The following is a 25,946-nucleotide window of genomic DNA, read 5'->3' on the forward strand; positions in this document are numbered from 1 at the left end:
ATGTTTGCTTCAAAAACTGGGTCAAAATATTTTTAGCACACTTTTGCCTCAGTTTCCTCATTTCAAAAGTGTGCTATTTAAGCCAGGTCAGAGAACTAACTATACAATAAATCAACCACAGATGCTTCTTCTTAAAGGAATGGCAGGCAACGGTAATTAGTCATGGTGCTCTCCCACTGAGCTCAGATGCTTATCTTTCATGTCAAGTCTTCTCTTTTTCTTTAATATCCTGTAGGCCTTAAATCAGATATATTTTCTGAGACTTAAACATTGAAGGGGCATTTAAAACCTGATAATTATAATTTTTATCCATTCATAAATATTTATTGAATGCCTCCATTATATTAGGCTCTGTGCTAGGAAACGCTGAACAAAATAGATTGTTCTCTCATGGAGTTTGTAGTCTCCAGACAATAAAAATGTCAACCAATAAATAAAACTAATAATTATTGCTGTAATACATCTAAATTAAACATGTATTATAATCAAGAAGACTGAAGGGACTGTATGTAAATTTAGATAAGGTCATTAGGGAAGTCCCTAGGAAATGACATTTATACTGAGAAGTGGAAAAATAAAAGAAGCCAGTCCCATTAAGAACCAAGGGAAGAATAGTCGAAATAAAGAGTATTATAAAGGCTCTGAAGTGGAAAACAGATTTCTATTTAACATGAGTTTTCTTACACAAGACACGATTTGCTTTCTATTCATTATCTATTTCCCCTTTCATAAAATACCTATTTTCTTCTTAAGTTGTAGGCTGACAATGTGCCTATTTCTGCTTAAGAATATTTCTTCCCAGCCTCATATGCAGTTAGCATTGGCAATGGGACACATCATTGATTAATGAGATGTGAGTAAATGTCTGCTAAGATTTTAGGGAAAATTTTTATCTTTTTGATACAGGTGCTAGTTCTTTCTTTTTGTCCACTGTTCTTTATTTTGAGAACAGATGCAATGGCTGGAGTTGCAGCAGCCATTTTGTAATCAGGAAGAACATCTAAGGACATCTTAAAATACCATCCTTGTTGAGATGCTGACTAACCCAACAATAACTTACCTTCATTCAACTCATATAAAAATAAAAACGCTTTTTTTTCAGCTACACAAACTGCTTGAAAGTATTCCTGACTAATATACTAAACAAGTAAATTTTTGTCCAAGACAAGGTATTTCTGAAGATAAAAGGGGGCACTATTAGTGGTTATGCCAGGATATTAGGCATAAATACGTATAGTCCCAGGCAAACTATGATGCATGATCTTCCTAATTATAAGATTATTTTGTGGATTAGATGAATTGATACATATTCAAATGTTTAATATACTGTCTGGCATACAACTAACACATAATACATAATATTATTATTAAAAATGAAAGTGGTAATCAAGAGAAAATGTAGTAGTCCATAACATAGGATATACATTAAACTGGGGAAAGAGTAGGGAGGAGGGAATTATCACCAACAGCCTGTTTGGCTGACGATTTTTGAAGTAGTCTGTCCTTGGGATTCAGTATAGAATTAGATTTATAAATAGAGACACTTGTCTCTCTATAACGGGTGCTGCCAGGAGCCTGAAGGCCCTTTGCTATTTTCTTTGCTTTCTGTCTTCCTACACTACCACTATTTTTTTCTATGAATCATATCCTTACCAAAATAGTTGCTTAGACTGTCTGTCTAGTGGGAATAGAAAACTGGTTAGGTGGTCCAGCAGTTGACTCAGTATTTCTAAGTAACTCTCCAGCAGGAAACCAGGAATATATTGGTCTTGGTCACTTTCTGTGTGCGTGCTAGTCAAAGCAGAAGGATAGAGGAGGACCTAAGAACCTGACTCCATGGGTTAAGGTTCTCTTGGCTTCTCTGATGTGTGCCTGCATTTTGTCAACTAGCTGAAGCCCAGACTGTTATCATAAAGGTATCTGGGAAACCTTCAAACGCATTAATAGACACATGAATTTCATAGGATATCCAAACAGACCTAGAACTTTTCTAAAGACTATGATTAGGGTAAATTCTTTCCTGGCAATATCTTTTTTAGGTGTAGGCTTCATTATTAAGAAAAAAAGTAGCATCTACTGCTGCCACCTACCAATATTTCCATCTGATAAACAACTTGCAATATTCTTTTTTTTAAAAAAATTGTACTGTTTATTTATTGAGAGCGAGAGACAGAGCATGAGTGAGGGAGGGTCAGAGAGAGAGAGAGAGAGAGAGAGAGAGAGAGAGAGAGAGAGAGAAAGAGATTCCGAGGCAGGCTCCAGGCTCTAAGTTGTCAGTGAGCCCAGCCAGATGCGGGGCAGGAACTCACAAACCATGAGATCATGACCTGAGGCTAAGTCGGATGCTTAACCAACTGAGACACCCAGGTGCCCCACAACTTGCAGTATTCTTAAGGTTAAACAAATGTCAGGAATAATACAAAAGAAACACAATGATCTCCATTTATTGGAAGGAAGATATTACCTCCGGGGTAAAATCATCCATACTCCACTTGTTTTTCTATGAACACAACTTTAACAAAAGTAGAATTTTTCTACTAACTAATTAAATCCATTCTTTCTCATTGAGGATAGAGGGAATAATCTCTTCCTGAAATAACATTAAAAATGAAATAAAAGATTATTACTTATAGAAAGTACTTGCAGCAAATTGCTATTTAAATGTTCTTCATGCTCTTTACCTTTCTAACAGATACTACTAACTGGAGTTTTCTTTTTAAAGATGTAGGTCTCTCATAAGAATAAAGAAAAATTAAAATAAATTTACTCACAGCTTCCAAATTTTAGTGGGCAGGCATGGGCATCCATAGGGAAGTCCTCTAAATGCATTGGACACTCAGCTCTCACTGTCAGCCTTATCAATTAAGGAAAACAACAGAAGTAAACAAGAGCCACTTAGATTAGAAACTTTCTGATAAATACAACTGGTATGTTATTAACTATAGCTAATATATTAACAACGCAAGAGAGGCCCACACAAACTGCAGCACTCTTCTGAGCTGTCAATCAAAAGGTCTAGAAGGAATTGTTTACAACAATGACTGGATTTTATCCATCTTTTTGTTTTGAGAAAATAGATGACACTAGATTTTGTATGATGGGCGAGCACTGTTACTGTTTCCCAAGACAAGGATCATCACCTCATCTGCGTAGACCCAGCAAATCTTTGGAGACTGAAATTAATTGTAAGCAAATAAATACTTGTATAAAGACTTGGTGGAGAAGAAGACAGAGTGGCGAGGAAGAGAAGGGAATGCTTTCTCTCCTCAGTGCAGCTCTCTCTATCTCCTTCCATCTCCTCCCCTAAAATAGCACCAAATGCATAAAACAACAAAGGAGTAGGTGAAAGAGGACCTGTCCTCAGGCTCTGTAAGATTGAGAATAACGTAAAGTCTCCTTGAGAGTTTGCATATGATCTCACTATGTTCTAACCATTTCGTTTTCCTTACGATCCTACTGCCTAATTGAAGCCAGGACTGTATAGTGCCTCTGTTTGGTTCCTATCTTCAGGGAATAGGAGTTCTATTTATGTCTGAAAAAGGATAAAGAAAAAATTCCACTGGAATATGTTTGATCTTGTTCGGTGGGAGTTATGAAGTGATTTATACCAAATTGTTCACATCGTTTTTATAAAATATATCTACCCATATTATTAAGTAGCTCAAGAAATGTGGTCAGAATGGCTATATGACCAGTAAATTAATTCAGTGATTATAATACTGATTGAAGCAAATATGAAATGGGTAAGTTAATAATTAAACTCACATTTTAAAATTAAAATATTAAGGAAAGGGATAACATATTAGTGAAGGTGGCGAGATATTTAGAAGATGGGAGATTCAGTCTAGTTATTGATGAAGAACACTGCATACATCAGAAAGTATTAATTGGTAAACTTACCAGATATGCAAATCCTGCCCCAAAAAAGTGCCAACTGGGACAAATAAATACTGAACTTACGCTCAAAAACAAGATATTTTACAAGAGGAGGATATTTCAAGTTTCAATTACAAATAGATCCTACTTGGATGATTTGGAAAGATCTCAACACATCTGTCCACTGATCTTCTATTTTTTTTTTGAGACTTTTTTCATTCTTTAAGTCCTATTTTACATTTACTAGTTGAATCTAACATCTAAAATTGCTCTTGAAGCATTTTTTTCTTTCTTTTCCATTTGGATACTTTGGTATAAAGGGTAGGAATTCTGGAGGCTTTCTTCAAAAGCAAAATATCACTCTATTCCCAGGCTAAACAAATTCCAGCAAGTCTAGGTTTTGGCTCCATTTCCTTTTCATGCCAAAGGAATAATTGGACAGGTCTGAATTACCAAGTACTATTCAATCTATAAAAATAACATTCTAACAAGTCACTTGGATACAAAATAACTGCTTCCCTTAAGAACAAATTCTGGACAATTTTAAATTTCTTTTAAATTAGTAATATTTTAAACATTTTTCTTTAAAAATATTCACAACTTTTTTGATTCTTGTTTCCCTCATTCAACCATAAATGAATGGTATCTAGCTGCTAGATATTCCAGTAATCTCAAAATGAGGGAAACATTTATAAAGCAGAAATACATGCATACACACACACATATGCATGTATTCTTCAATTTAAGCAAAATTAAGAATATTTTTCTCAGTATAACTAATAATATCATTATAAATTCTTCTAAATGTATACTTCCACATGAATCTACAGTTTTTAAGACTTGTGCTGTTCTAATTTTTCCCCTTCATTTTATTCCACCCCCTCCTTTTAAAGTAGAAGGATTTTCAGAGACATACTTTGAGATAGCTGCTAGAAATTTAATCTAGACCTTATTGGGATGCAGGAATAGATGGGGTTACTAGTAAGGGGAAGAAGGTCCTCATACTGAATTAGAATATGTTGGAGAATATATTACTTAATATACATTATAAACCTTTTTCCCATTTTATTTCATCATTTTAATTAACACCTCAATACTTGCATAATATTTCAGTCAATTTATTTTTCACAGCAGAGTAATTACTACAGTTGTAAAACAAGGCAGACAGGAAACCAGACACTCCACGGTGGCCCGTTGGCTTCATGATCACATATATATGGAAGAGAAAGAAGTTCAGAAAGATTCCCAAACAGAACACAGTCATCCTTACCTCATGGTATACAACAAGGTACCATCCTCTGTGATCCTCAGCAGTTTGTTGGGCATGGTCATGTTGTGTGCCACTGACTTCTTTCCATTGTGAAAAAAGGTATCTGGAGTCCAGATCTTACTTGCCATTAGGTTATTTAACCGGAGAACTGTCATGGGTCCTTTAAATTTTAATCTTTCATCCTTCCAGCTTTGACGGAAAAATACATCTATTGTATATTCCTAGGTAATTTTGGAAAATGACAAAGAGTACACTGAGCTGTATTTTGCAATGCAAATAGCTTACACAGACCATGCATAATTTCTGTAACTTTAGAAGCAAAATATGAGCTAGGTGATGTTTCCAGAAATAAACTTGTGGTGGCCTGTACATATTGGTGGCAGGTGAATCATTGGCTGGCATAACCATTTTTTAAAACGCTAAGATACCTGAAATATTTCTTAGTGAGAAAAATTCTACTAATTATCTCCTGAGGTATGTGAAAGGAAAATCATGCTGTATTCCCTACTTCTCCACCGTATCAGCATTCAAAAAAAAACAGAATAGGGTACAAATAAAAAAATAAAATTTATGTTAGAGCTTCCTACATATAGGAAAATGTTTAAACTGAGTAATTACAGTAATCAAGATACAGCATAGTATTTGGGGCAGGGTAAGAGGGTTTCCACAGTTTCTGAAAATCTCACAGCCAATTTCAAATCATCCACTATGGCTTCTATGGCTGTGCTTTCCTCTCTCCTGTTCCAGCTTCTAGAAGAGTGTGACAATACCATACACTTTTTGGCTAAGTAAAAATTTTTTTCTTTTTTCACACATAATGTGCAGAGACTTTCAATTCTTCACAACAAAGAACATTATGAGAATAAAGAATCTGTTTCACTGTTAAGTGGGATCTTTGCCAAAAATATAAAAAAAGAATACGCGAGTGTGTGTGAGTGTGTGTTTGTGAGATTGTGTGTGTATAAGACACATGAGAAATGTGTGAAGCTCATCATCATTCACAGCCAGGGAATCTATTTATTTGAATAAACACAGCATTCCTTATGGCAATACCCAGAGACAAACATCTGCTAATCTGAAAACAAGCAATGTGACTTACCAGCTCCTAAAATTGAAAAGGGTAATATCCATCTTCTTGCAGCACTTGCTACACTGACACTAAATTTGGAACTTAATGGTTTGAAATAAAGATTACCACATTCTCCATTAATCTTAGTGTGCTCCAAACTGTAAGGAAGACTAACTTGAAAACATCATGCTACATTTTCTTAAACCCCTAAACCTTGATGCATCAGAAAGCTGCTCTTGTTGCTTTGGTTTTTTTAAATCATATATATGTACATCATCTTTAGAACATGCAGAATATATAATGTCTGTGTCTAGGCATTTTGTGCATGAATTTCACCACCTGTCTCTTTCTCAGGGTTTAAGTAAGACTGGGTGAAGAGTGAATAAAGGTTTATCCTTCTGCCACAAGTCTGGCATTGCTGAGCTCTTACTGATCACAAAGCTAACAATTATTACTGGAGAGTTTACAGTGCATCAGGCTTAGTGCTGAATGCTGATTGAGACAGCAACAAGGAAGTGTAACATAATGCCAGTTTATTTTTGTGGGCAAGAGAAATTACCTTGATTGTTGCTTAGGTTTTTCTGTGTCTGGAAGCGTGAGGTTTTGAAAAGGCACTGAGATAATGACATAGGAATTTACTCACCAAGAAACATTTGTTAAGCATCTTTCAGTTTAGCAGAGGGAGAAACTGTCTAGGCTTGGACACTGTAAGGAAAACTCCTGGAGTGAGAGGGGCTTGGAATGGCATTTTCCTTGAGGAGAGAAAGGGGGAGGGAGCCTATGGGCTACATGGGGAAGAGACAGAGAGTAGCAATGCTTACCCGGGAAGCAAATGGAAGGCTTTACCCTGAGCTGTGTGTGTTCTCATCTCTGGACAACAGACAGGCTTATGCGATAGGGATATGATAATGATGCTATTTCTATTACTCAGGAATCAGCCACATAAGCTCTACTTTCTGTCCAACTGAACTACATTAGCCTGTCAAACCATAGAGGGAATAGTCACTTGTGAATCAAGATTTCAAGGACACCTAAACGGACCATATTCCCATGAATCCAAAAATTTTGTTTGTTTGCTCACTCCAAGGAGATTTTTGAAAATGAAATAAATGTTAAATATTTAAAAAACCTTAAAATCTTTGATAAGCTATATCCCAAAATCAATGATTCCAAAAATTATGTCAAAACTTGCCAAATTGCTCGTGCTTACATATTTGTCATGTTTACAACCAGCTTTACTGACTTGTGCTAATGGCAGACCCTGAAATGCCTACATTCATTTATGATAATCTCCCCTCAAACATTGTACCGGGGGCACACGCAGGCACACACACACTACAAAATTAACCACATAAGCTTTCATTCCCAAGTTCCTTTCATTCAAAGTAGAAATGAAAACTGAAATAAAAGCACTCGATAATGGCCAAATCCTGTCTAATCAAGAGTGTAAATATTTGGTTTCTCATTTTCTGAGAACAGCCCCTACAATATTGCCATGGGAGCGGCAGGTGGTTCTCAGCGTGGCCTTCCCCTCAGGGCCAGAGTTCATTAGGCCTGGATGGACCAGAGCTCTTTCTTCCCAAAGCTGGAACAGGAGAGAGGAAAGAAGACCCATATAGAATAGTGGCTTATGGGTATAAGTTCTAGACTGGCTAATTAGAACTGAATTAGTCTGTCTTTCAGATGTAAGACTTTAGGTCACTTTCTTACCTTTCTAAACTCCAGTTTCCAATTTAGAAAGTGGGGATCATGGCAGTACTGATTTCACTAGCCTATTGTGAGAAGCTAGTTAATACAAGTGAACAGCTTGCAAGAATGTTTGAAAGAGAGGAAGTTTTCAGTAAACATTAGAAGTTATCTGTCTCCCAATTTTGTTTTTGTTTTTAATCAACACAGATTTAGATTAGATTTCAATGTCGCTGGGAATGAAAAAGTGCTATTTATTTGGACGAGTAGTGGGATAGGAAACCCAAGGAAAGTGAGGTGGTCATAACCAAGCAAAGCAAAATCAGAAGGCACAAAAAAAGAGTCTAGAGAAGACCATCTGAACAAAGAGGATGCTCTGGTGAAGAATCTGTTCAAGGTCTGGTGTTCCAGCCCCCGCCACTCAAGTGACAAGTCTCTCCAAGTGACCCTGTTCAATGCTGTAGGTCCCTGGAGAAGAGGAGTCTTATTTTAAAGACTGCGACAAAACATCCACGATGTTTCTAAATAAATATTGTATGGAAGTGTTCCTACTTGCACCATCTATTACCATCTGTGTGTGCTCTGACTTCCTACATTTTAAACACCATGGAAAACAGGGCTCTGTGATTGTGCTGCCTGGATATTTCTGTCAGAACCTAGTGCCCTGGGAATGTGCTGTTTGATTGCCAATTAATGGTTTTTAAAATAAAGCTAAGGAGTTGTCCTAATTTTATTTTCTATTCCAGATGAAGTCAGATGCCTTGGGAGCTATGGAGTCTCTAGAGACACAGAGCCCGAGTTCAAGTTGCTACCTAGATAGGTCACTTTCCTCCTCTGGAAACTGTGGGTAATAGTAATATGTAGGTAAAATGCATGATATGAGTACTAGATGAGATATGATCCATAACACTGTTAGCATGGTGCCTCATGCATTGTAAACATTCAATAATGTTGAATGTTGTTATGGTTACTCTTATTAATTAGCTATTTTAGTAGTTCTCAGTTTAAAAACTAGAAAGGTTTTCTGGTCTTAAAAAATAGCTTTTTCATTTGGTGTTCTAATTTTGATAGCCTCTAAATCATACTATTCTGCTCTTTATGTATAATACTCCCATAATGTGGTTTAAAGGTTTTTATTTTTAAGTTTATTTACTTGTTTTGAGAGAGAATGAGCAAAAAAGGGGCAGAGAAAGGAGAGAGAGAGAATCCCAAGCAGGCTTCGTACTATCAGTGCAGAGCCTGATTCAGGGCTCAATCACACCAACCGAGCTGTGATATCATTACGTGAGCTGAAGTCAAGAGTCAGACATTTAACATACTGAGCCACTGAGGTGCTCCTTCCATAATGTGGTTTAAATGAGTGATCTCCCAAAAGAATTGGTTAGGTATAATTTCCACTAGCCACTTAGCATATCAGTTGTAGACCTGACTAATTTGGTCCTTTGACAGAACAATTCAAACATTGTCTGGTTCAGGAATGTTGGGCAATAGGAAGCATAACTGGCTTAGACACTGTTCCTTCTTCTTATCTGATATCTGACCAAAGGCCGTGTATGAAAAAACTCACAGTAATCATAGGATGAACGCATGCATCTTTAGTTCAAGACAAACAAAACAAAACAAAACAAAACAAAACAAACTGTGGTCCCTTAAATCACAGTCGAAACCAATGACTCAAAAGTATGTCAAATATTTTCAAAAGAAGTTTTTGATCCCACATGCCTTTATCTGAACACTGTTCCTTAACAATTCCTATGTGGCATCTACTCTTTGTGAGCCATTATGAAAGATGTCAGAGATAGAGAATATTCATTTTTAATTACGTTGATGACAGTTATAATGATGAGGAGGAGGAGGAATAATATCATTATTAGTGTGTGATGTTTGTGATGCTTCATCCCCTCTCAACGTTTCCTCTGATGAGAAAAGCGCTTCAGCAGGGCAAAACTTCTGAATGCTCCCCCTTCCCTCCCACCCTCAATTTGGGGAGGAGAGGAGGAAAAATAATTAAATTCATTGGGTAAATGTGGAAGGAGAAATCAGTCTTGCCTATCTCAGCCTCTTCCTGCTGGGTGCTTCCCATAAGACTCACAATTCTGCTATGTTTCTCCATGCCAGAAGTTTTACATGGACAGCCTGTGCCCTAACAGAGGGACGCCAGAGTGCTTCCTGTTGACAGGATGGTAATCTGGCTGATTCTGATGTTTACTGTCTGCAAACCCACTTTTCTGCAGATATAAGCCATATTCTGTAGTACTGTCATTATTAGTAATAAATATGATATTCTTATTTTCCAAATTCCTTACACTATTATGTTATTTCTAAAAAGGCTCAGAACTCACACAGGAAAGAGGGTATTATTTATTGAGTCCCACAAGACTTCATTTTTTAAAGACAATATAGCCTCCTAAACTATTACTAAATAAGTAGTAAGTCAACACTTACTGTAGGCCAGTGATGCACTGATACTCTGAGGGATATGAAACAAATGAGTCTTTATATTTCTTGGCATCACTTGAGGAAACTAAGACATTTATATAAAAGAGATAACTTTACAAAGCATTGTTATAAATGAGGCCAAGAGCTAAGTTGTTATTTTACTGTCAATAAATGTGACTAGAATGCAGAAAGGGAAACTTAATCCATTATTGGATTCATAAAAAAAAGTGTTCATTAAGCTTTGGGTTTTGATTTGGGCCTTTATAGAAACATAGAATTTACGTGGGTACAATATAGAGGGAATTTCAATGAAGAGTACACGGCATGGTAAGGTGTTCAGAGGCAAAAATAATAACTACCACTTATTGAGCACTGTCTATAAACACTTTACTTATATAGTCATTTAAAATTTCTATCTATCGGGGTGCCTGGGTGGCTCAGTCAGTTAAGCGTCTGGCTTTGGCTCAGGTCATGATCTCACGGTTCGTGGGTTCGAGCCCCGCGTCAGGCTCTGTACTGACGGCTAGCTCAGAGCCTGGAGCCTGCTTCAGATTCTATGTCTCCCTCGCTCTCTGACCCACCTCTGCTTGCACTATCTTTCTCTGTTTCTCAAAAATAAATTAAAAACATTTTTAAAAATTTTAAAATTTCCTATCTTTTAAGAATAGGTAATTACAATAATATATCCATTTTAGTACTTTGAGGCTTACATACTTACCAAGGTTACGCTATTGGTAGTGGTGAGATTTGAATTCAGCCAGCCCAAATGCTAGACAAGTTCACCCACCCCAAGTGGTATTGCCTCACAGAAAGTAGTACGTAAGCAAATAACTAACGTAAATAGTCAATATTAGGAACAAGTGACGATGAGTAGTAACATCATCTACGGAGTGTATAATATACAGGAAGAGAAGTTTAAATCTGACCTTAAACCTGACTGGGATCTTTCAAATGTTATTCATTAGCATAGCAGCATGAGAGAATAGTGTTGTAAGACAAAATTCCAACATGGGAGAATCACAAGAGGTCCTCAGAGAGTGATCAGTTTAGCAAAAACTACTCTGGAACACAGTATTTCAATAAAGTGGTCTACAGACCAACAACTTTGGTAACAAGTTGCCAAAGGAATAAATCCATAATTATGACTACTTTTATGTGTCTACTTCGTGCTTAGTAATAACGACACACATTCATTGAGTGCTTCCTATATGCAAGATTTTTTTAAATGCTTTTCATGTATGAATTCATTTAATGTTTGTGATAATCCCATGAGGTATTTTCATTGCTCCTGTCTTCCACGTAAAGAAACTGAAGCAAAGAGATACTAAGGAACTTCCCAAGAATACAACAATATACAATGTAAGTGCCGAAGCTGGGATTTAAACCTAGGTCGCGTTCTGGCTCAGAAATCTGTATTCTTATCTACCACTCTGCTGTCTCTCTTATGCTCTGCTGACTCTAACTGGCATAGTTGGTACATTTCATGGTTATGAAATGTTAAGACCTAAAATATCTAATTATCCTGAGCAAGCACTTCCCAGTGTTTGACTCACAGAGCGATAGCTCTACAGAAAGTCCACCGGTATCAGATGAAAGGTTTTGAACAAATGTGATTGGAAAACACTAGCTTAAATGTAGTTAAACAGGTTTCCTTACCTCAGGATTTGTCAGAGCTTTTACCCTGACAAACTGTGAGCATCTACACTTTGGGAAATGCTGGTCTAAGCCGATATTTTCTGTTACTTTTGTTCTGAATCATCTGAACTACTATGAAACCAGAGGACTTTATGTAAAGATGGTGTCAACACAAAGGCATTTCAAAAATATCAGTAAATAGATCTTTGAAATATTCATAATGATATACCTTCATGGGCTCTTTATAATTTCTTTGCTTCTATAGGAGATTGGCTGCTATGAGTTCACAAATATTATATAATATCTTGAGAGCTCTACTGATTTACCAATTCCCATCAGAGAAGGGAAATTTATGTTAATTTATTGGGTTGGGAAAAAAAACTGTTTTGTATTAATTTTATTTTCCTTCTTGGTAATCATTTAATGAATGTCTTTTGCAGTGAAGCTACATTTTTCCCACTAATGTGTTTTATTTTAACTATCTGTCTGTTTAATACATTCCTATTGTATAAATATTACATATTATATATAAGTATATATTACATATTATACATAGGGAAAGACACAACGATATAGCCAAGCTATTTGAAGTTGCTCTCTAAAGACTTGGTTTGTGTTTTTCTTCCCAAAGTTAAATTTAGAAAATATAGCAAGAAAACCAAAAATGCAGTGTCACTTACCATATCATGGTCTGAAACAGGGCCGAAACTGGTGACGAAGATGTCAGTCTTCACTTCAGTTACACGCTCTGATGAAGCAGGAAATTGGGACAGTCAATGTCCATCAATAGTCCTTATTAGATCTCACCACCACATACTCGCACCCAAATGGGAAATTTATTGGCTTTGATTAGCTATTTCTAAAATTGGTCCACTGTGTAGTCCTGATAATTTGCTGCTTACACATGAAATTTCACAGTTAATATTTTTCAATGGAGAATGGAGCCTAACTATGCCACTTCGGGAGGCTGACTCTATGGAGGACTCAGCTGCTGGTTAATGAACACTTTCCTCAATGATACGAAGCCATTTCACATTGTAATAACAATGTTAGCATATGGGTATGATTTCAGCTTCAACCTTCTTATAGAGCTCATCAGATCCTCCAGGTATTTAGGATACTTTTGGGAAATATATAGTATACTGCAGCAAGCTTTAACTCTTTAAGGTCTCAAGAGTATGTTTTACAAATGACTGCTTTCTGGCACTAAATCATGACTGAACTATCCAAATTACTCCCTGGGAAAAGCTGACAATCTATATAAATATTTTCAATTTTGAGGATAAGAAGAATATATATTGGCAGAGAAAAGGTTCATTTAATAGATTCCATTTCAAGTTCAATGTGATTTTATTTTACTAGTCTCTGAGGCATATATCAACCAATAAAACATATTTATTGTAGTTTAGTGACAACTCAACACAGACATTTTCAAGGAAATATAGTCCCCTCCCCCTCTAAAATAGAAAAGTGTTGCTTTCATAGAAAAACACAATTTGGAGGTGAGAATGAAAAAGATGGCTTTGCCATTTTAAACTGTAGCTCAGAAATAACAGTCCAGTATCTTAAGCAATTCGTTTTATTTATCAGGACATTTTGTCTCTGAGGGAGGACATTAAAAAGGTGATCTGATATATGAAATAATTAATTCTCTTGAAAATCCAGAGTTTTATCTCTGAGCGACTCAGCTGTAAACAGTAAATACAGTATAAATTTCTCTCAAGAAGGTCAGGTACTACACATACTGTGTACCACAAATGATAATCTAAATTGGAGGCAGAAAAATCCCTTCAACAATCAATCCAATACTTTATTCTTTTTCCTTTTCTATTCTTTTTTTTTTTTTTTTTTTTGCTTAACAATTTCATTGGCTCCAAAATGCTTAAATGAGCCCCTTGATGTAAGAATTATCTGGGATTTACCCTTTAAAAACTTCAAAATGGAGGACATAGTTTGAGACAAAGAAAAGAGATCTGTGTTTTTAGAACTCACTTCCAACATCAGTGTTAACATTCTATGGCAACTGAGCTATTTGGACAGAGCAGCCGTCAATGACGTCTCTGCTTCTTTTACCAGCCCCCGTCCGCTCCCCTCCTGCAATTATCTTCCCGGTGCACACATCTCTTTCTTCTTATTAGCTCTCTTTCCATATGTATTTTTTACTAGACTAATTCTTTTTCTTAGTTTAAACATCTGTTATTTCTTGAGTCCAGCTAGAGCTCATACTTTATTAGAATGCCATGGCTTTTCAATTAAAACAATAATAAAAAGAGAATGTATGCTATCTATTCATAAAAACTAGAATCTATTTTATTAATTGAGCTCACTTTTAGCCTTTCTCTTTCAGTATTATCCTTTCTAGTTTGAGCAAAGGAGCCATCCCTTGGACTTCCCTTGATATGATAAAATATGCACTTATTGTCATGAAAAAAATACAAAAAGAAAGACAACAGATAATAGAGAATTGAGCATATTTGCATCCTAATTCCTTGTGTACCAGGTATGCTCCTTGTAGGCAATACTTTTATTTATTATTTACAGATTAATTTCTTACAGTTAAAAGCACTCCAAATTGTGTGATCAGAGAAAAATTAATATCTGTATTTTCTTTCTACCTAAGTCTTGAAATAGTTGGATCATCTTGTTATCTTATTTCTCTTTCTAACTGGATGGCTCCACCTAATTTTGTTTCCAAAGTTGAGTTTTGATTACCTGCAGATTAGAAACTATAAGACTTATGGTGAATATCTTATAGATCTGAGTGACATCTGCAGAATTAAAATGACGTCCATTCTTTCATTTTGATTTTTGTAGCAGGGATCTGCTATTAAACGCATGTTCATTTGGGAAATATATATGAATCCCTCTCTGCACACTTGCAACTGTTTGCCAGTGTGGGATAGGTTCCCTGAAACCCTTTATCACCATTATCTATTTCTTGGGTGCAGGCAGGGCATAATTTCTGCACTTCAAGGTAACTCCTCAAGGTAGCTAGCTTTACAAAAGTCAGCTTAGCAGATGTTTTAAGGAACAAGCAAGCTGTTTAATCTAGCATGATAAAGTACTCCAAAGAAGTGAGATATCCACTTTCCAAATATATGGGCTATTTCCCTCTGCTGCTTTAGATTGTTAGTAAATGAGGATGCTATACAACTAACAAATTATAAAGACCAAACAGCCTATTTATAAAGATTACTGTAGCAATAAAACAGAATGTAAAACATGGTTAATTTATATACATTTAGTGCCACACATAATTGTTAGTGCGCCATATAGACAGACGTTAGGCATAAATGCAAGGCAGTTCACACAAATGGCTGTAATCACACTTACAAAGTATATTTCTTTAATCTTTTATCTATCCTTACCCCTAAATATATTTACCATACCAGTTTATTATCCTCAACTGCTTTATCTTATTTTCCACGAGCTACTTCCCTCTGATATTCCCCAAGAGTCACCACTGTAACATTCCCAGGAATATACCTGACAGAGAGCCTTCACCTCAGCGTCCCTCTAATGACCTTCTCCCCCTGCACGCTGATCGTACAGAGATCCTTAAAGAGTTTCTGATTTTTGCTCTCTGTTCATCCTGTTTTTCCTCCAAACATATTCACAAATCCTAAGGTTAAGGTAGCAAAATTTCCAAGTCCCCAAACTGAAGGTTGTCTGGGGGTGGGAGGAGGGGCCTGCAGTGACCACTCCACTACTAAATGGAAGAGGTGGGTGATGGCACCAAGCACAATGCAGTGAAATCCAGGAATCTGTCTGGAACTTGGGATAAGGTTAACTAGAGAAAGGGAACATACCTTCTGTATTTTCCCCTCTAAAATATTTTCCTTGCCAAATACCCAAACAGTTTTTTTTGATAAGTCACCAGCTGTTTGTGATTGTCCAGTTTCCATTGCTAAAAATCTCTGCTTATCATGTATGCTTCTGGAAGATTCATCATGAAGATTAACATGCTAATGTCTCTAAGGATCATGTTTTAAATGAATGTGATCAATTTTGTTTACTCCTGTACTTCCCAAACTTATCTGGGAATGCTACTCTAAAATGTTCCAAAAGCTTTCAGGTAAACATGAGGCCAATATAATGCATCATGTTGTTTATTTAACTTTTTAAATCTCCAGAGTATGTTTGGAAATTTTTTTTTTAAATGAAGAAAAATTTAACTCTCTGGAATACTACCATTCACGTAAATCCACTCCTAACATCTTATGTATTCCTTTCCCTCTTTTTTTTTCTTTTCAAAAATACATACCTAAGGATTACCCTCAAGCCACCTTCTCATTAGTTGAGTACAATTTCAGTGACAAAAAATGGGTTCCTTTGACCAAAAGTATGTCTCACTCCATCTCACCAGCAATTTCCTTAGGGATATGTGAAGCCATTCTTCTTTAAGACAGAAGATTTATAATTCAGAATGCAAATGTTCAAGATAGAGGACTGTTATGAATGTACGTTAGCCAAACTGTAAAATGTGACATGGTTAACTTGCCTGTTGGGCAAAGAAATGATGGTTTGAAATCAAGACCTCTTTAGATCAAGGACTGGACTTAAATGGAAGATGGGTTCCTATGTATCTGCGTTGGCTGAGATATAGGAGCATTGTGGAGAAACTTTTTTCCCAATATTGGAACCTCTTTTCCAACATGAAATCCTCATAAATCCCCATGAAGGGGATACACACACGCACACACACACACACACACACACACACACATATATGTATATATATATTCTAATATGCATATATATATATATATTAGAATATTAGAATCCAAATTATATGCTCTAGTGCTGGACTTCTTTAAAAAAATTTTTTTGATGTTTATTTATTTCTGAGAGACAAAGACAAAGCACAAGTGGGGGAGGGGCAGAGAGAGAGAGAGGGAGACACAGAATCTGAAGCAAGCTCCAAGCTCTGAGCTGTCAGCACAGAGCCTGACACGGGGCTCAAACCCACAAACCAGTGAGATCATGACCTGAGTTGAAGTTGGATGCTTAACTGAATGAACCACCCAGGCGCCCCATGGACTTTATTGACTTAGCACGGGACTCTAAAGTGTTATTAGAAATATCTAGAAAATACTCAAGGCCTTTCAATGGATCTCATGAGGAAAAGTGAAGATATTTTTATGTTTCAAACATTCTATTTAAGAGTGCACAACATGAGTCAGGAACTTCTAATGAAGTTCAGCTGGAATGATTTTACTGCTAGCCAAAGTTAAACATGAATGGACTCCTTATATAACTAGGAAATTGTCTGAAAATTGAAATCAATTAAAATAACTCAGTTGGAGGAAATGTTCAAAAAGCAGATTAATTAGCAAATAAATTTTTTAAAGTATATTCTTCACAATAACCCATTCCTGTCCATTGTAAAAAAAAGATCAACAGTCTTTAATATTTGTATAAATTTACATATGTGTTCAAGTGTCAAAGGGTTAGATATGGAATCATGTAAAATGATTATAATGATGGTGATGATTATTATTACAGTGATCGGGGATATATTTTTTTCAAGTTTACTTATTTATTTTGAAAGAGAGAGAGGAAGAGAGAATATGTGTGTGTGAGTGGGAGAGGGGCAGAGAGAGGGGGAGAGAGAGAATCCCAAGCAGGCTCAGTCCTATGAGTGCAGAGCCTGACATGGGGCTTGATCCCATGAATGTGAAATCATGAAATCATGAGCTGAAATCAAGAGTCAGATGCTTCATCAACTGAGCCACTCAAGTGCTCTCGGTATATCTTAAAATAGTACATCAATGTAAATAAAATTAAAATCAGTCTTTGAAGAAGTATAAACCTTCAAAGATTTGCTTTACATACATATATAAGTACTTTATGTGTTATATATATATGACTCACATATGTTTATATGCTTTATATATGTACACACACAAATATATACATACACACACACACAAACAGTATATACTCTATAGCTGATAGACAACAGTAAATTTGTTTTTACCAGGGATTTCTTACAGTATTGATATCTGCTGATAAGTATTGAAATAACAGATGTTTTGAAGTGATAATTCAAAAAGGTGATTAGTGCTTGAGGCGGAAATGAGGAAAGCAGTGTAGTAAAGTAAGAAGTAAGCACCTTGGGTTAAAAGTCAAAACACTCACATTTTAACTCTGATTCTCCTGGAGAATAAGCTGTGTAATGTTAAGTACAATCCTTTAATCTTTCTGAGCCTGTTTTCTTGCCTTTTCAGTGACGAAATAATACCTCTACAGTTGACTACACACACTGGAGTAATGGGGGAATAAGAGTTGATGCCAAAAACACTTTCAGATGTATTTGTTGGATACATTAATTTAACTAGCAAATGTTTATTGAGCATTTTCTATATGTCAGGTCGGCACTGTTGCAAGTTATAGTAATACTACAAAAAAAGTACAAATGTTCCTGTTCTGTTTACCTTTTAGTATTGGGGAAAATATTTATATAGATTAGAAATGTAGATGGGATAGAGAAGTAGATGATAGATTAGAAACATAGATTGGTAGATCATTGGAAGGTAATAGATACAATTATATATGTAGTTATATACAAACACATACATAAATTATACTAATTAATTTCAGATCATTATACATGCTCTGAAAGAATGACTTTGAAGAGATAACTTTGAACTGAGACCTCAGGAATGAGAAACATTCAAGGATGAGCAAAAGGGAAAGACAAAGGAGATTGTGGAAAGAACAAGATCTAAGGTGAGAATAAATGTGTGATGTTTAAGAAACAGAAAATCCAATAATATAACTGGAGTCTGGTGATGCTGATGATCATGGTACAAGACGACACTCTGGTGCAAGTGCGGCCACAGCTAAAGAGATCTGTGCATTTCACCAAGCAGCTGACGTTTATTCTAATGCAATAAGAAACCTTTGGGTAATGAGGTGAAATGATGTTACTTGCAGTTTAAGAAGAAAGCTGATGCTGTGTGAATGATGCATTATAAGAGTGTAATAAAAAAATGGAAGAAGGAATCAACAGTGAAGAATTACAGGTGGTGGTTTATTAGGAAGGCCTACCCCAACAATTTATTTAATATGGTATTTGCTATATTTTTCCTGGAAATGCTGTCTGCTGAAGAACTCAGAGTAATTTTCACTAGACCCTGTTCTGTGGACTTATAACTTATGAGGGAGGTTTATTGCCTCCTTTAAGTTACTTTGTGTCTATTAATTCAGAGAGGCAGTCACTATATGGAGACTAAATGGACTAACATTAGTCATCATAATAAAGTGTATTTTAAAACCCCACTTAGAAATAGTCCTGTTTGGAAATTGAAAATATTCTAGGCTCCCTACATAACCATCAGTGTGTACTCTTGGAATGAACAATGTTTCAACTCCCTGCCACTATGCCTGGGGCAACATTTTTTGCTCCCTATCCTTCATGTTCATTCCCTGAATTCTTTAGAATAGTTGGCAACCTTCCCTACTGATATGTAGAGCTACTTAATTGTGGGGCCCTAGAGCTACTATATCTGGTTATGGGGTAGAAACTCACATTTCAAGATATCTAATCAATCCCTAATCTTTTTGTGTTTTCAGATTCTAAGTACTCGAATGAAACAGGCATCTTCCAGGACAAAAAACAAAAAAAAAGAGGTAAATTTTATTGTGGCAGGGATTAATCTCATTTCCAGTGAGAAATTCCCTACTTTCTTCCTTATATGATAGCCAATTTCTACTGGGAGAAGGTAACCATTAGAGAAGAATATGATGGCTGTGCTAGAGAAATAGGTTTCTTTTGGTCTATATTAAGTCTTCATCAAAATTTTATAACCTGTCATAGCTTTGAGGCATCATACTTCCTGTTCCCATCATAGCATTTTAGTTACATGAGATTAAACTAAACTATCGCACTCTTGGAGGAATATGGCATCCACTTAGAATTTTGTTTTCTCTTAAATTTTCCAAAATGGCAAACTTTCTCATCTCAGAAACACTACAGGATTATTTTTCCAATAAAAGACGTTCAGAGATGGAGTTCAGGTTCTACCTGGAAAAAAGCCCAATCATCTACAGAAAACATTTAAAAAATATATTTTACATTGACTCTAGAATCAAGATGAGAAATGAAACTATAAAAATTTCAAAAGTAATTGCACAAAAAACAAACTGCACCTGTTCACTAATAATTTCATCTTTATAACTTGAGCATAATCTCAGTGGCTACATTTTATCTCAGGAACTGACCAGAAGATGATTTATATGCAACAGGAAAAGATGAGAGTAGAAACTTTCTAAACATGCTACAACATTCCTTTGGGTATCTAGGTTGGATTCATTAGACAAGTTGGCTTCAGGAACTGACTGGAGATCTCAGCCAATAAAAGTTAAAAGGTGCTCTCTGCTCATTTTAACAATTCCTCTTGGGTTTTGGGTAACTGCTTTTTCTCAAAAATTCAACTGAATTATGGAATGTCTAGATACAGTACTTCTGTGGAAATGGTTGCATTATGTCACAGTCTGAGCATTGGTTTCATGCTTCACATTAAAAGCCCCAGATAAAACTACAGCAAATTCAGGAAGGATCCCAGAGTACAATTTCAAAAGACAATACTAACGACCATTATCTGACAAAGTAAATATAACACCACTACCACCAACAAAAAATATTGGATGAATCTAACCTTTTAAACTGTTTTGGAAGTTGTCAGTAACGTAGAATCTTTTTATTCTGTCAAAAGCCATCACATTGTCCTCTTAATATCTCACCCTCTTAACTTTCACAATTCTGGCTGTTTAATATAAATTTAAAATGTGTGTGTTGCTTCTATTGAACATGAATAAAATGGTTGCTTGTGATCTCAACATCACACAGGATACAAATAATAATACAAAGAATAAAAAGTAGAATGTTGACAAAGAAGTAAATGATACTGCTTTCTCTATCCCCTAATCACCTAAACTTTACAAAGCGACACAAAATTTCACAAGTCAATCTGCTTTTTTTCCAGAACACTTATTTTCCACCTTTACTTATTTTGATGTAAAAAGAACCATAACTGAAGATCCCAAGCTCATTCCCCAAGGAGTCAACACCATTTTGCCAGCTTCATGCATATCCAAGCCATTTTCCTTCCTTAGTTGGAGATTTTTACCTCTTAAAGCTGAGATCTCTTGCAATAATTGGGCTAAAAGAATTCTAAAAGGTCTTATATAGCATGACAAATCCAAAATTGGGAAAATTAGGGAGATAAGGAGAAAGTTTGCTTTGAAACATAAGACTTTGTTAAATATTATCTAAGTGTTAAAAAAGGTTACCTTGAGAGAAAAACCCTAATTATATTCCAGCTCCAAGTATTCATTTAAATGATACATTCAAGTAAAATATGAGAAGAATAAATAAATAAAAGCCCCAAATCTATAAGACTTACAGAAAAAAGGAGAAAATCTTAACTAAATATCTGTTAAGGGTGTAGTGATAAAGTACTTTATCTACCCACATTCTTATCTCTCATTTAGCTATCTACTCCCATCCACCTGGGTTTGTCACATGATGAATATGCATTCATTCTCTTTCCTGTACGATCTTCATCTTTTTGGCTTAATGATGAAATCTTTGAGAGGCATCCATCACCCTAGATGTTATTTATTGAAGTTAAACCGAAGGCAATATTAAGAAATTATAATATTTCTAGAAACTACTGTTACAGGGAGGGGGAGTGAAAAGTTCTATAACCCCTTGAAAATGTGCCTCAACCAAGATATCATTCCTTTGGCACTATCCTGTTTGAGTTCCATTTTAAAGTGGTTTTACCCTGGGGCACTGGGGTGGCTCAGTCAGGGGAGAGTGGAGCAGGCCTGCTCTAGAGCTTGGTTCAGGTCACGATCTCACGGTTTCTGGGTTGGAGCCCTGCACATTAGGCTCTGAGCTGATGGCAAAGAGCCCACTTGAGATTCTTTGTCTCTTCCCATCTCACTCTGCCCTTCCCTTGCTTGTGCTGGTGCGCTCGCTCTCTCTCTCTCTCTCTCTCTCTCTCTCTCTCTCAAAACAAACAAACAAACAAACACAAACACACAAGCTTTAAAAAACAGTTTTACCTTAATCAGTTTTCCAAGGAATGAAATAAAATTGTTTATTAGAAGAAAAGGTCTTTCATAAGCAAGATGCTTACAAAGCCTGCAAACAGGGGGAATGGCAGTCCCTTAGCCTGGTAGTATGTTCCAGGCAACAAACTGCAAACATCAGCCCTGCTCACCCTGGGATTTTGTCCTATCATCGATAAAATGTGGCCTGTATAGAAGGCTGGGCAAAAGGAAAGGATGTCACTCGAAGGGCATTACCTATCCTTAAAAATTGAAACCTTCCAGAATTGACTTTGGGATCTATGTTTATGGGCTGTTTTTGTCCCCCCACGGAGAGCTCAGGAGAAACAAATGTGATCCTGGCTGAAATTAACTCAGATGGTTGTAATTCAGGGGCTCCATCATTTAACTTTTTAGGAAGCTGGAGAAAATTCAGGCTTCTTTAATATATTTTCATCATGGTCAATAAAGAGAAACCTATGGAACTGTTTCAGAATGTGTCTGGTTTGGTCCTGATTTAAAAAGAGAAGAGGAATCTTGATTAATCAAGGAGCACCTGAGCCTACCCATCTTCGTAACATAGATTCCTCTCCTTTACCATCCTCTCTGTGTTTTTCTCCTTTACCTTCTCTATCCCTCTCACTTCCCTCTTCTTATTTGCATTTATTTACTTATTTTATTTTTTTGAGAGGAAGGGGAGAGAGAAAATCTTAAGTAGGCTCCATGCTCAGGCCAGTTATGGGCTCTATCCCACAACCCTGAGATCATGACCTGAGCCAAAGTCAAGTGTGGGATGCTTAACTAACTGAACCACCTATGTGCCCCTCCTCTCCTTATTTTGAAAGCCGTCTTTTGCTTACCTTTCTTCTCTAACCTTTTCTTTCTCATCTTGCCATTCTTTCTGGTTTTTACCTTCTCCCTTCCCCCAACCCTTGTATTCTGTAATGACTTGGCTTTAGGCAAGAGCTGTTCAAAAACATTCTTTAGTCCTTAATTGCAAAGAAGAAACAGCCCTCTACACCTTGTCCTCAAATAAATAGATTTTTATATAAGAATGAATTCCACAATTTCTGACAGTTTTGTTTTGCATTTTATGGCTACTGATTATTTCAATTTGAGTCTATTTAAAGCTTTCTTCATTAACTTTGTATTTAAAATATGAACATGGCCAGGGTGCCTGAGTGGCTCAGTCCTTTGAGCATCGACTCTGGCTAAGGTAATAATCTCATGGTTCGTGGATTGATGCTCCATGTCAGGCTCTGGTCTGACAGCTCAGATCCAGGAGCCTGCTTGAGATTCTATGCCTCCCTCTCTCTCTGCCCCTCCCTCTCACACACTGTCTCTTCTGTCTCTTAAAAAATAAATAAATGTTAAAAATTTTGTTTAAAAATAAAACATAATATAATATAAACATAGCCAACTTATTGTTCTCTTTCATTCCTGAATAGAGTACATTCTATCAGTAGAGTTCCACATATTGTATTCCTTTTTATTTCTTCTATTGCAAAAGAAAGAAGGAAAGGAAAGGAAGAAAGAAAGAAGAGAAGGAAGAAGGAGGGAAGGAAGGAAGGAGGGAAGAAAGGAAGGAAGGAGGGAAGGAAGGAAAAAGGAAGGAAGGAAGGAAGGAAGGAAGGAAGGAAGGAAGGAAGGAAGGAAGGAAGGAAGGAAAGCAGTCCCTTCCAGGATATCTTTCTTTATGTGACCCTACCATTTTCTCAGGATTGCTCTGGGCTCTGAAAAGATAGATTTTTAAATAGTGTAACAATATCTGCAAACTGGTTTCTATCATCTAGATGAAGCAAGCTACATACTTTATTTCTTAGTTATTAGATCCACTATGTGTATCTCCAAAGAGTATTGCTCTACCTTTGGATGGCAGTGCGTTCTTCTGAAAAACAGGTCATGGTGTATTTGCACATACAAGAATTTCTTACATTTGTTTCAAGTCTCGGCTTATCACTTTTCTATACCTTCAAAGGACATTCAGAATAAAATAACTCTGCCTTGTGCATAACGTTATTCTTTTCATAAAACCAGACTTTTGTCCTAATAGAGAAGACAGTGGGCCCATTTCTCTTGCAAGAGATTATCTCGGTTGTGATCATAAACCTATTAAGAGAAAACTTTTACCCTCTCAGAAGCTAATGATAATCTTTCAAGTTTTGCTCTACATGGACCTCTCATCTGTGAAAATGAGTAGATAAAGAAGCAAATGGGTCATGTAACACCAACAACAAAGGTACATTTTTGCAATGGAGGTCTACTGGAAGTATGTCATACTTAGCACAAATCTATGGTAAAAAAAAATGAAAGTAAATAACTACAGAGAAAAAGTATTCAATAATTTCAGCTTATAGCACCCTGAAATCATGGGGGTAATATTTTCTAATTCTGTAGCTGATTGTGTCTTTGAAAAAAATCTAAAAACTATATTTAATATTTAAGGGGTAGTTTTCTAAAGACAGAGAGACATTTTCAACATATACTTAAAAATATTGATGACTCTGGAGATACCTGTAATAAACACATGCTGGTATATCCCTTATGGCTAAAAACTGCACTCCAAGAAAATTAACAAAAATTAAGCGAGTCAGTATTAAAGCTTTCTCATAACTCTCAAGTTTATCAGATTTAATTGCAGTGCATTTCAGGATGGTATATAAAATAGAAACAGAAGCAAAAATTTGAGCTGTTTTTCAATTTGTTTTGTCTATCATATCCTTAAAATCACTGTTTCCAGGAATCATAAATATCGGAAAAGTCATCTTTAGCAAAGATTAAAGCACATCCATCCTTTTAAATTTTCTTGAGTCCTTGATTTCTCTATTATCATAGTACATTTTATCCATTTCAATTAAAAAGAATATACCTCGACTACATTTGGCTACCAATGATTTCCGTTCTTTAAATGCATGTCTATTTTTGTTATTTAGAGGCATTAAATAGGTATTAAAAGTAAATTCTAACAAAGCAGTAATGTTGCAATGTGAATCAATGTAGTTGTTTCTGTTAACAAATCTACCATTATCTCAGTTCTTGAAAATTATTTTTTCAACACATTCTTAGTCTACCTTATACATCCTCAAGTTCTGTGTCTCTCCAAAACCCATGTGTGCAGTAAAAAGTAGATAAAATGCTTCCTCCTTATGCTATATTTGATTAAAGAGTTAACATATACATTTATGATATATAATTAAATGTCAATGAGCAGTCAGGGTCTATTACTTATACTCCAAACAACAATACAATACAACCACACGGCTGACCATTAAAAGGGTGTGTGTGTGGGTGTGTATGTGTGTGCGCGCGCAAATGTGTGTGTATTCAAAATCCTTTAACAAACTGAAAATTCTGCACATAGAACTTACAGAGGCTAGTTACATTCACATGTTAAAGTATTAAATGGAATTTCCTAAACCAGAATGAAAATGTTTTCTCGATGCATTATAAAATTCTGCTGTTTTAGTAAGGATAGATATCATGGAACAGGAAGTAAAGGAATCATATGCATGCCCATTAGTACTTTAGAAAGTCTTACTTTTTAAAACTTCTATCACTATCTTGTTTCTTCTTTTTGTATACTCACCCCATACTAGCAAGCTTTGTGATTTGTTTCAAATTCTATGATTTAAGAACACTTTTCCTGAAGCCAATTGAGACATTTAGATATACACAAACATTATTGCAATACATTACATACACAGTTATGCACTCCATTTTCTGAATGGTATACATTTGTTCCTTAAGACTTTTTCCCCTAAGAATGCAGAAAAGGAAAAGTAGGTGGAATTCACATCTGAGGAATTTGCACAGCATGTCCAAGACTGTTGTTTAAAATTGACAAGAAAAAATACCTGGTAACCTCTGAGATATGTGTGAGTTGTGTCTTTGACACAGCAGCTCCTCTGA

At 35.9% G+C, this 25,946-nt stretch overlaps 1 protein-coding gene across 2 annotated transcripts in view; it reads right to left on the bottom strand.

Annotated features, from left to right (window-relative positions):
* Positions 1-25,946, bottom strand: part of GABRA1 (gamma-aminobutyric acid type A receptor alpha1 subunit) — a 61,028-nt gene that overhangs the window by 27,526 nt on the left and 7,556 nt on the right. For both annotated transcript variants that reach the window (XM_029942908.1, XM_029942907.1), the window contains exons 4-6: positions 12,656-12,723; positions 5,147-5,367; positions 2,772-2,854 (exon numbers count right to left, since the gene is read on the bottom strand). In XM_029942908.1, coding sequence (XP_029798768.1) covers positions 2,772-2,854; positions 5,147-5,367; positions 12,656-12,723 — 372 coding nt within the window. The remainder of the gene's footprint in view (positions 1-2,771; positions 2,855-5,146; positions 5,368-12,655; positions 12,724-25,946) is intronic.

The sequence above is a fragment of the Suricata suricatta genome, chromosome 6, assembly GCF_006229205.1.
Source record: "Suricata suricatta isolate VVHF042 chromosome 6, meerkat_22Aug2017_6uvM2_HiC, whole genome shotgun sequence".
Taxonomy (NCBI): domain Eukaryota; kingdom Metazoa; phylum Chordata; class Mammalia; order Carnivora; family Herpestidae; genus Suricata; species Suricata suricatta.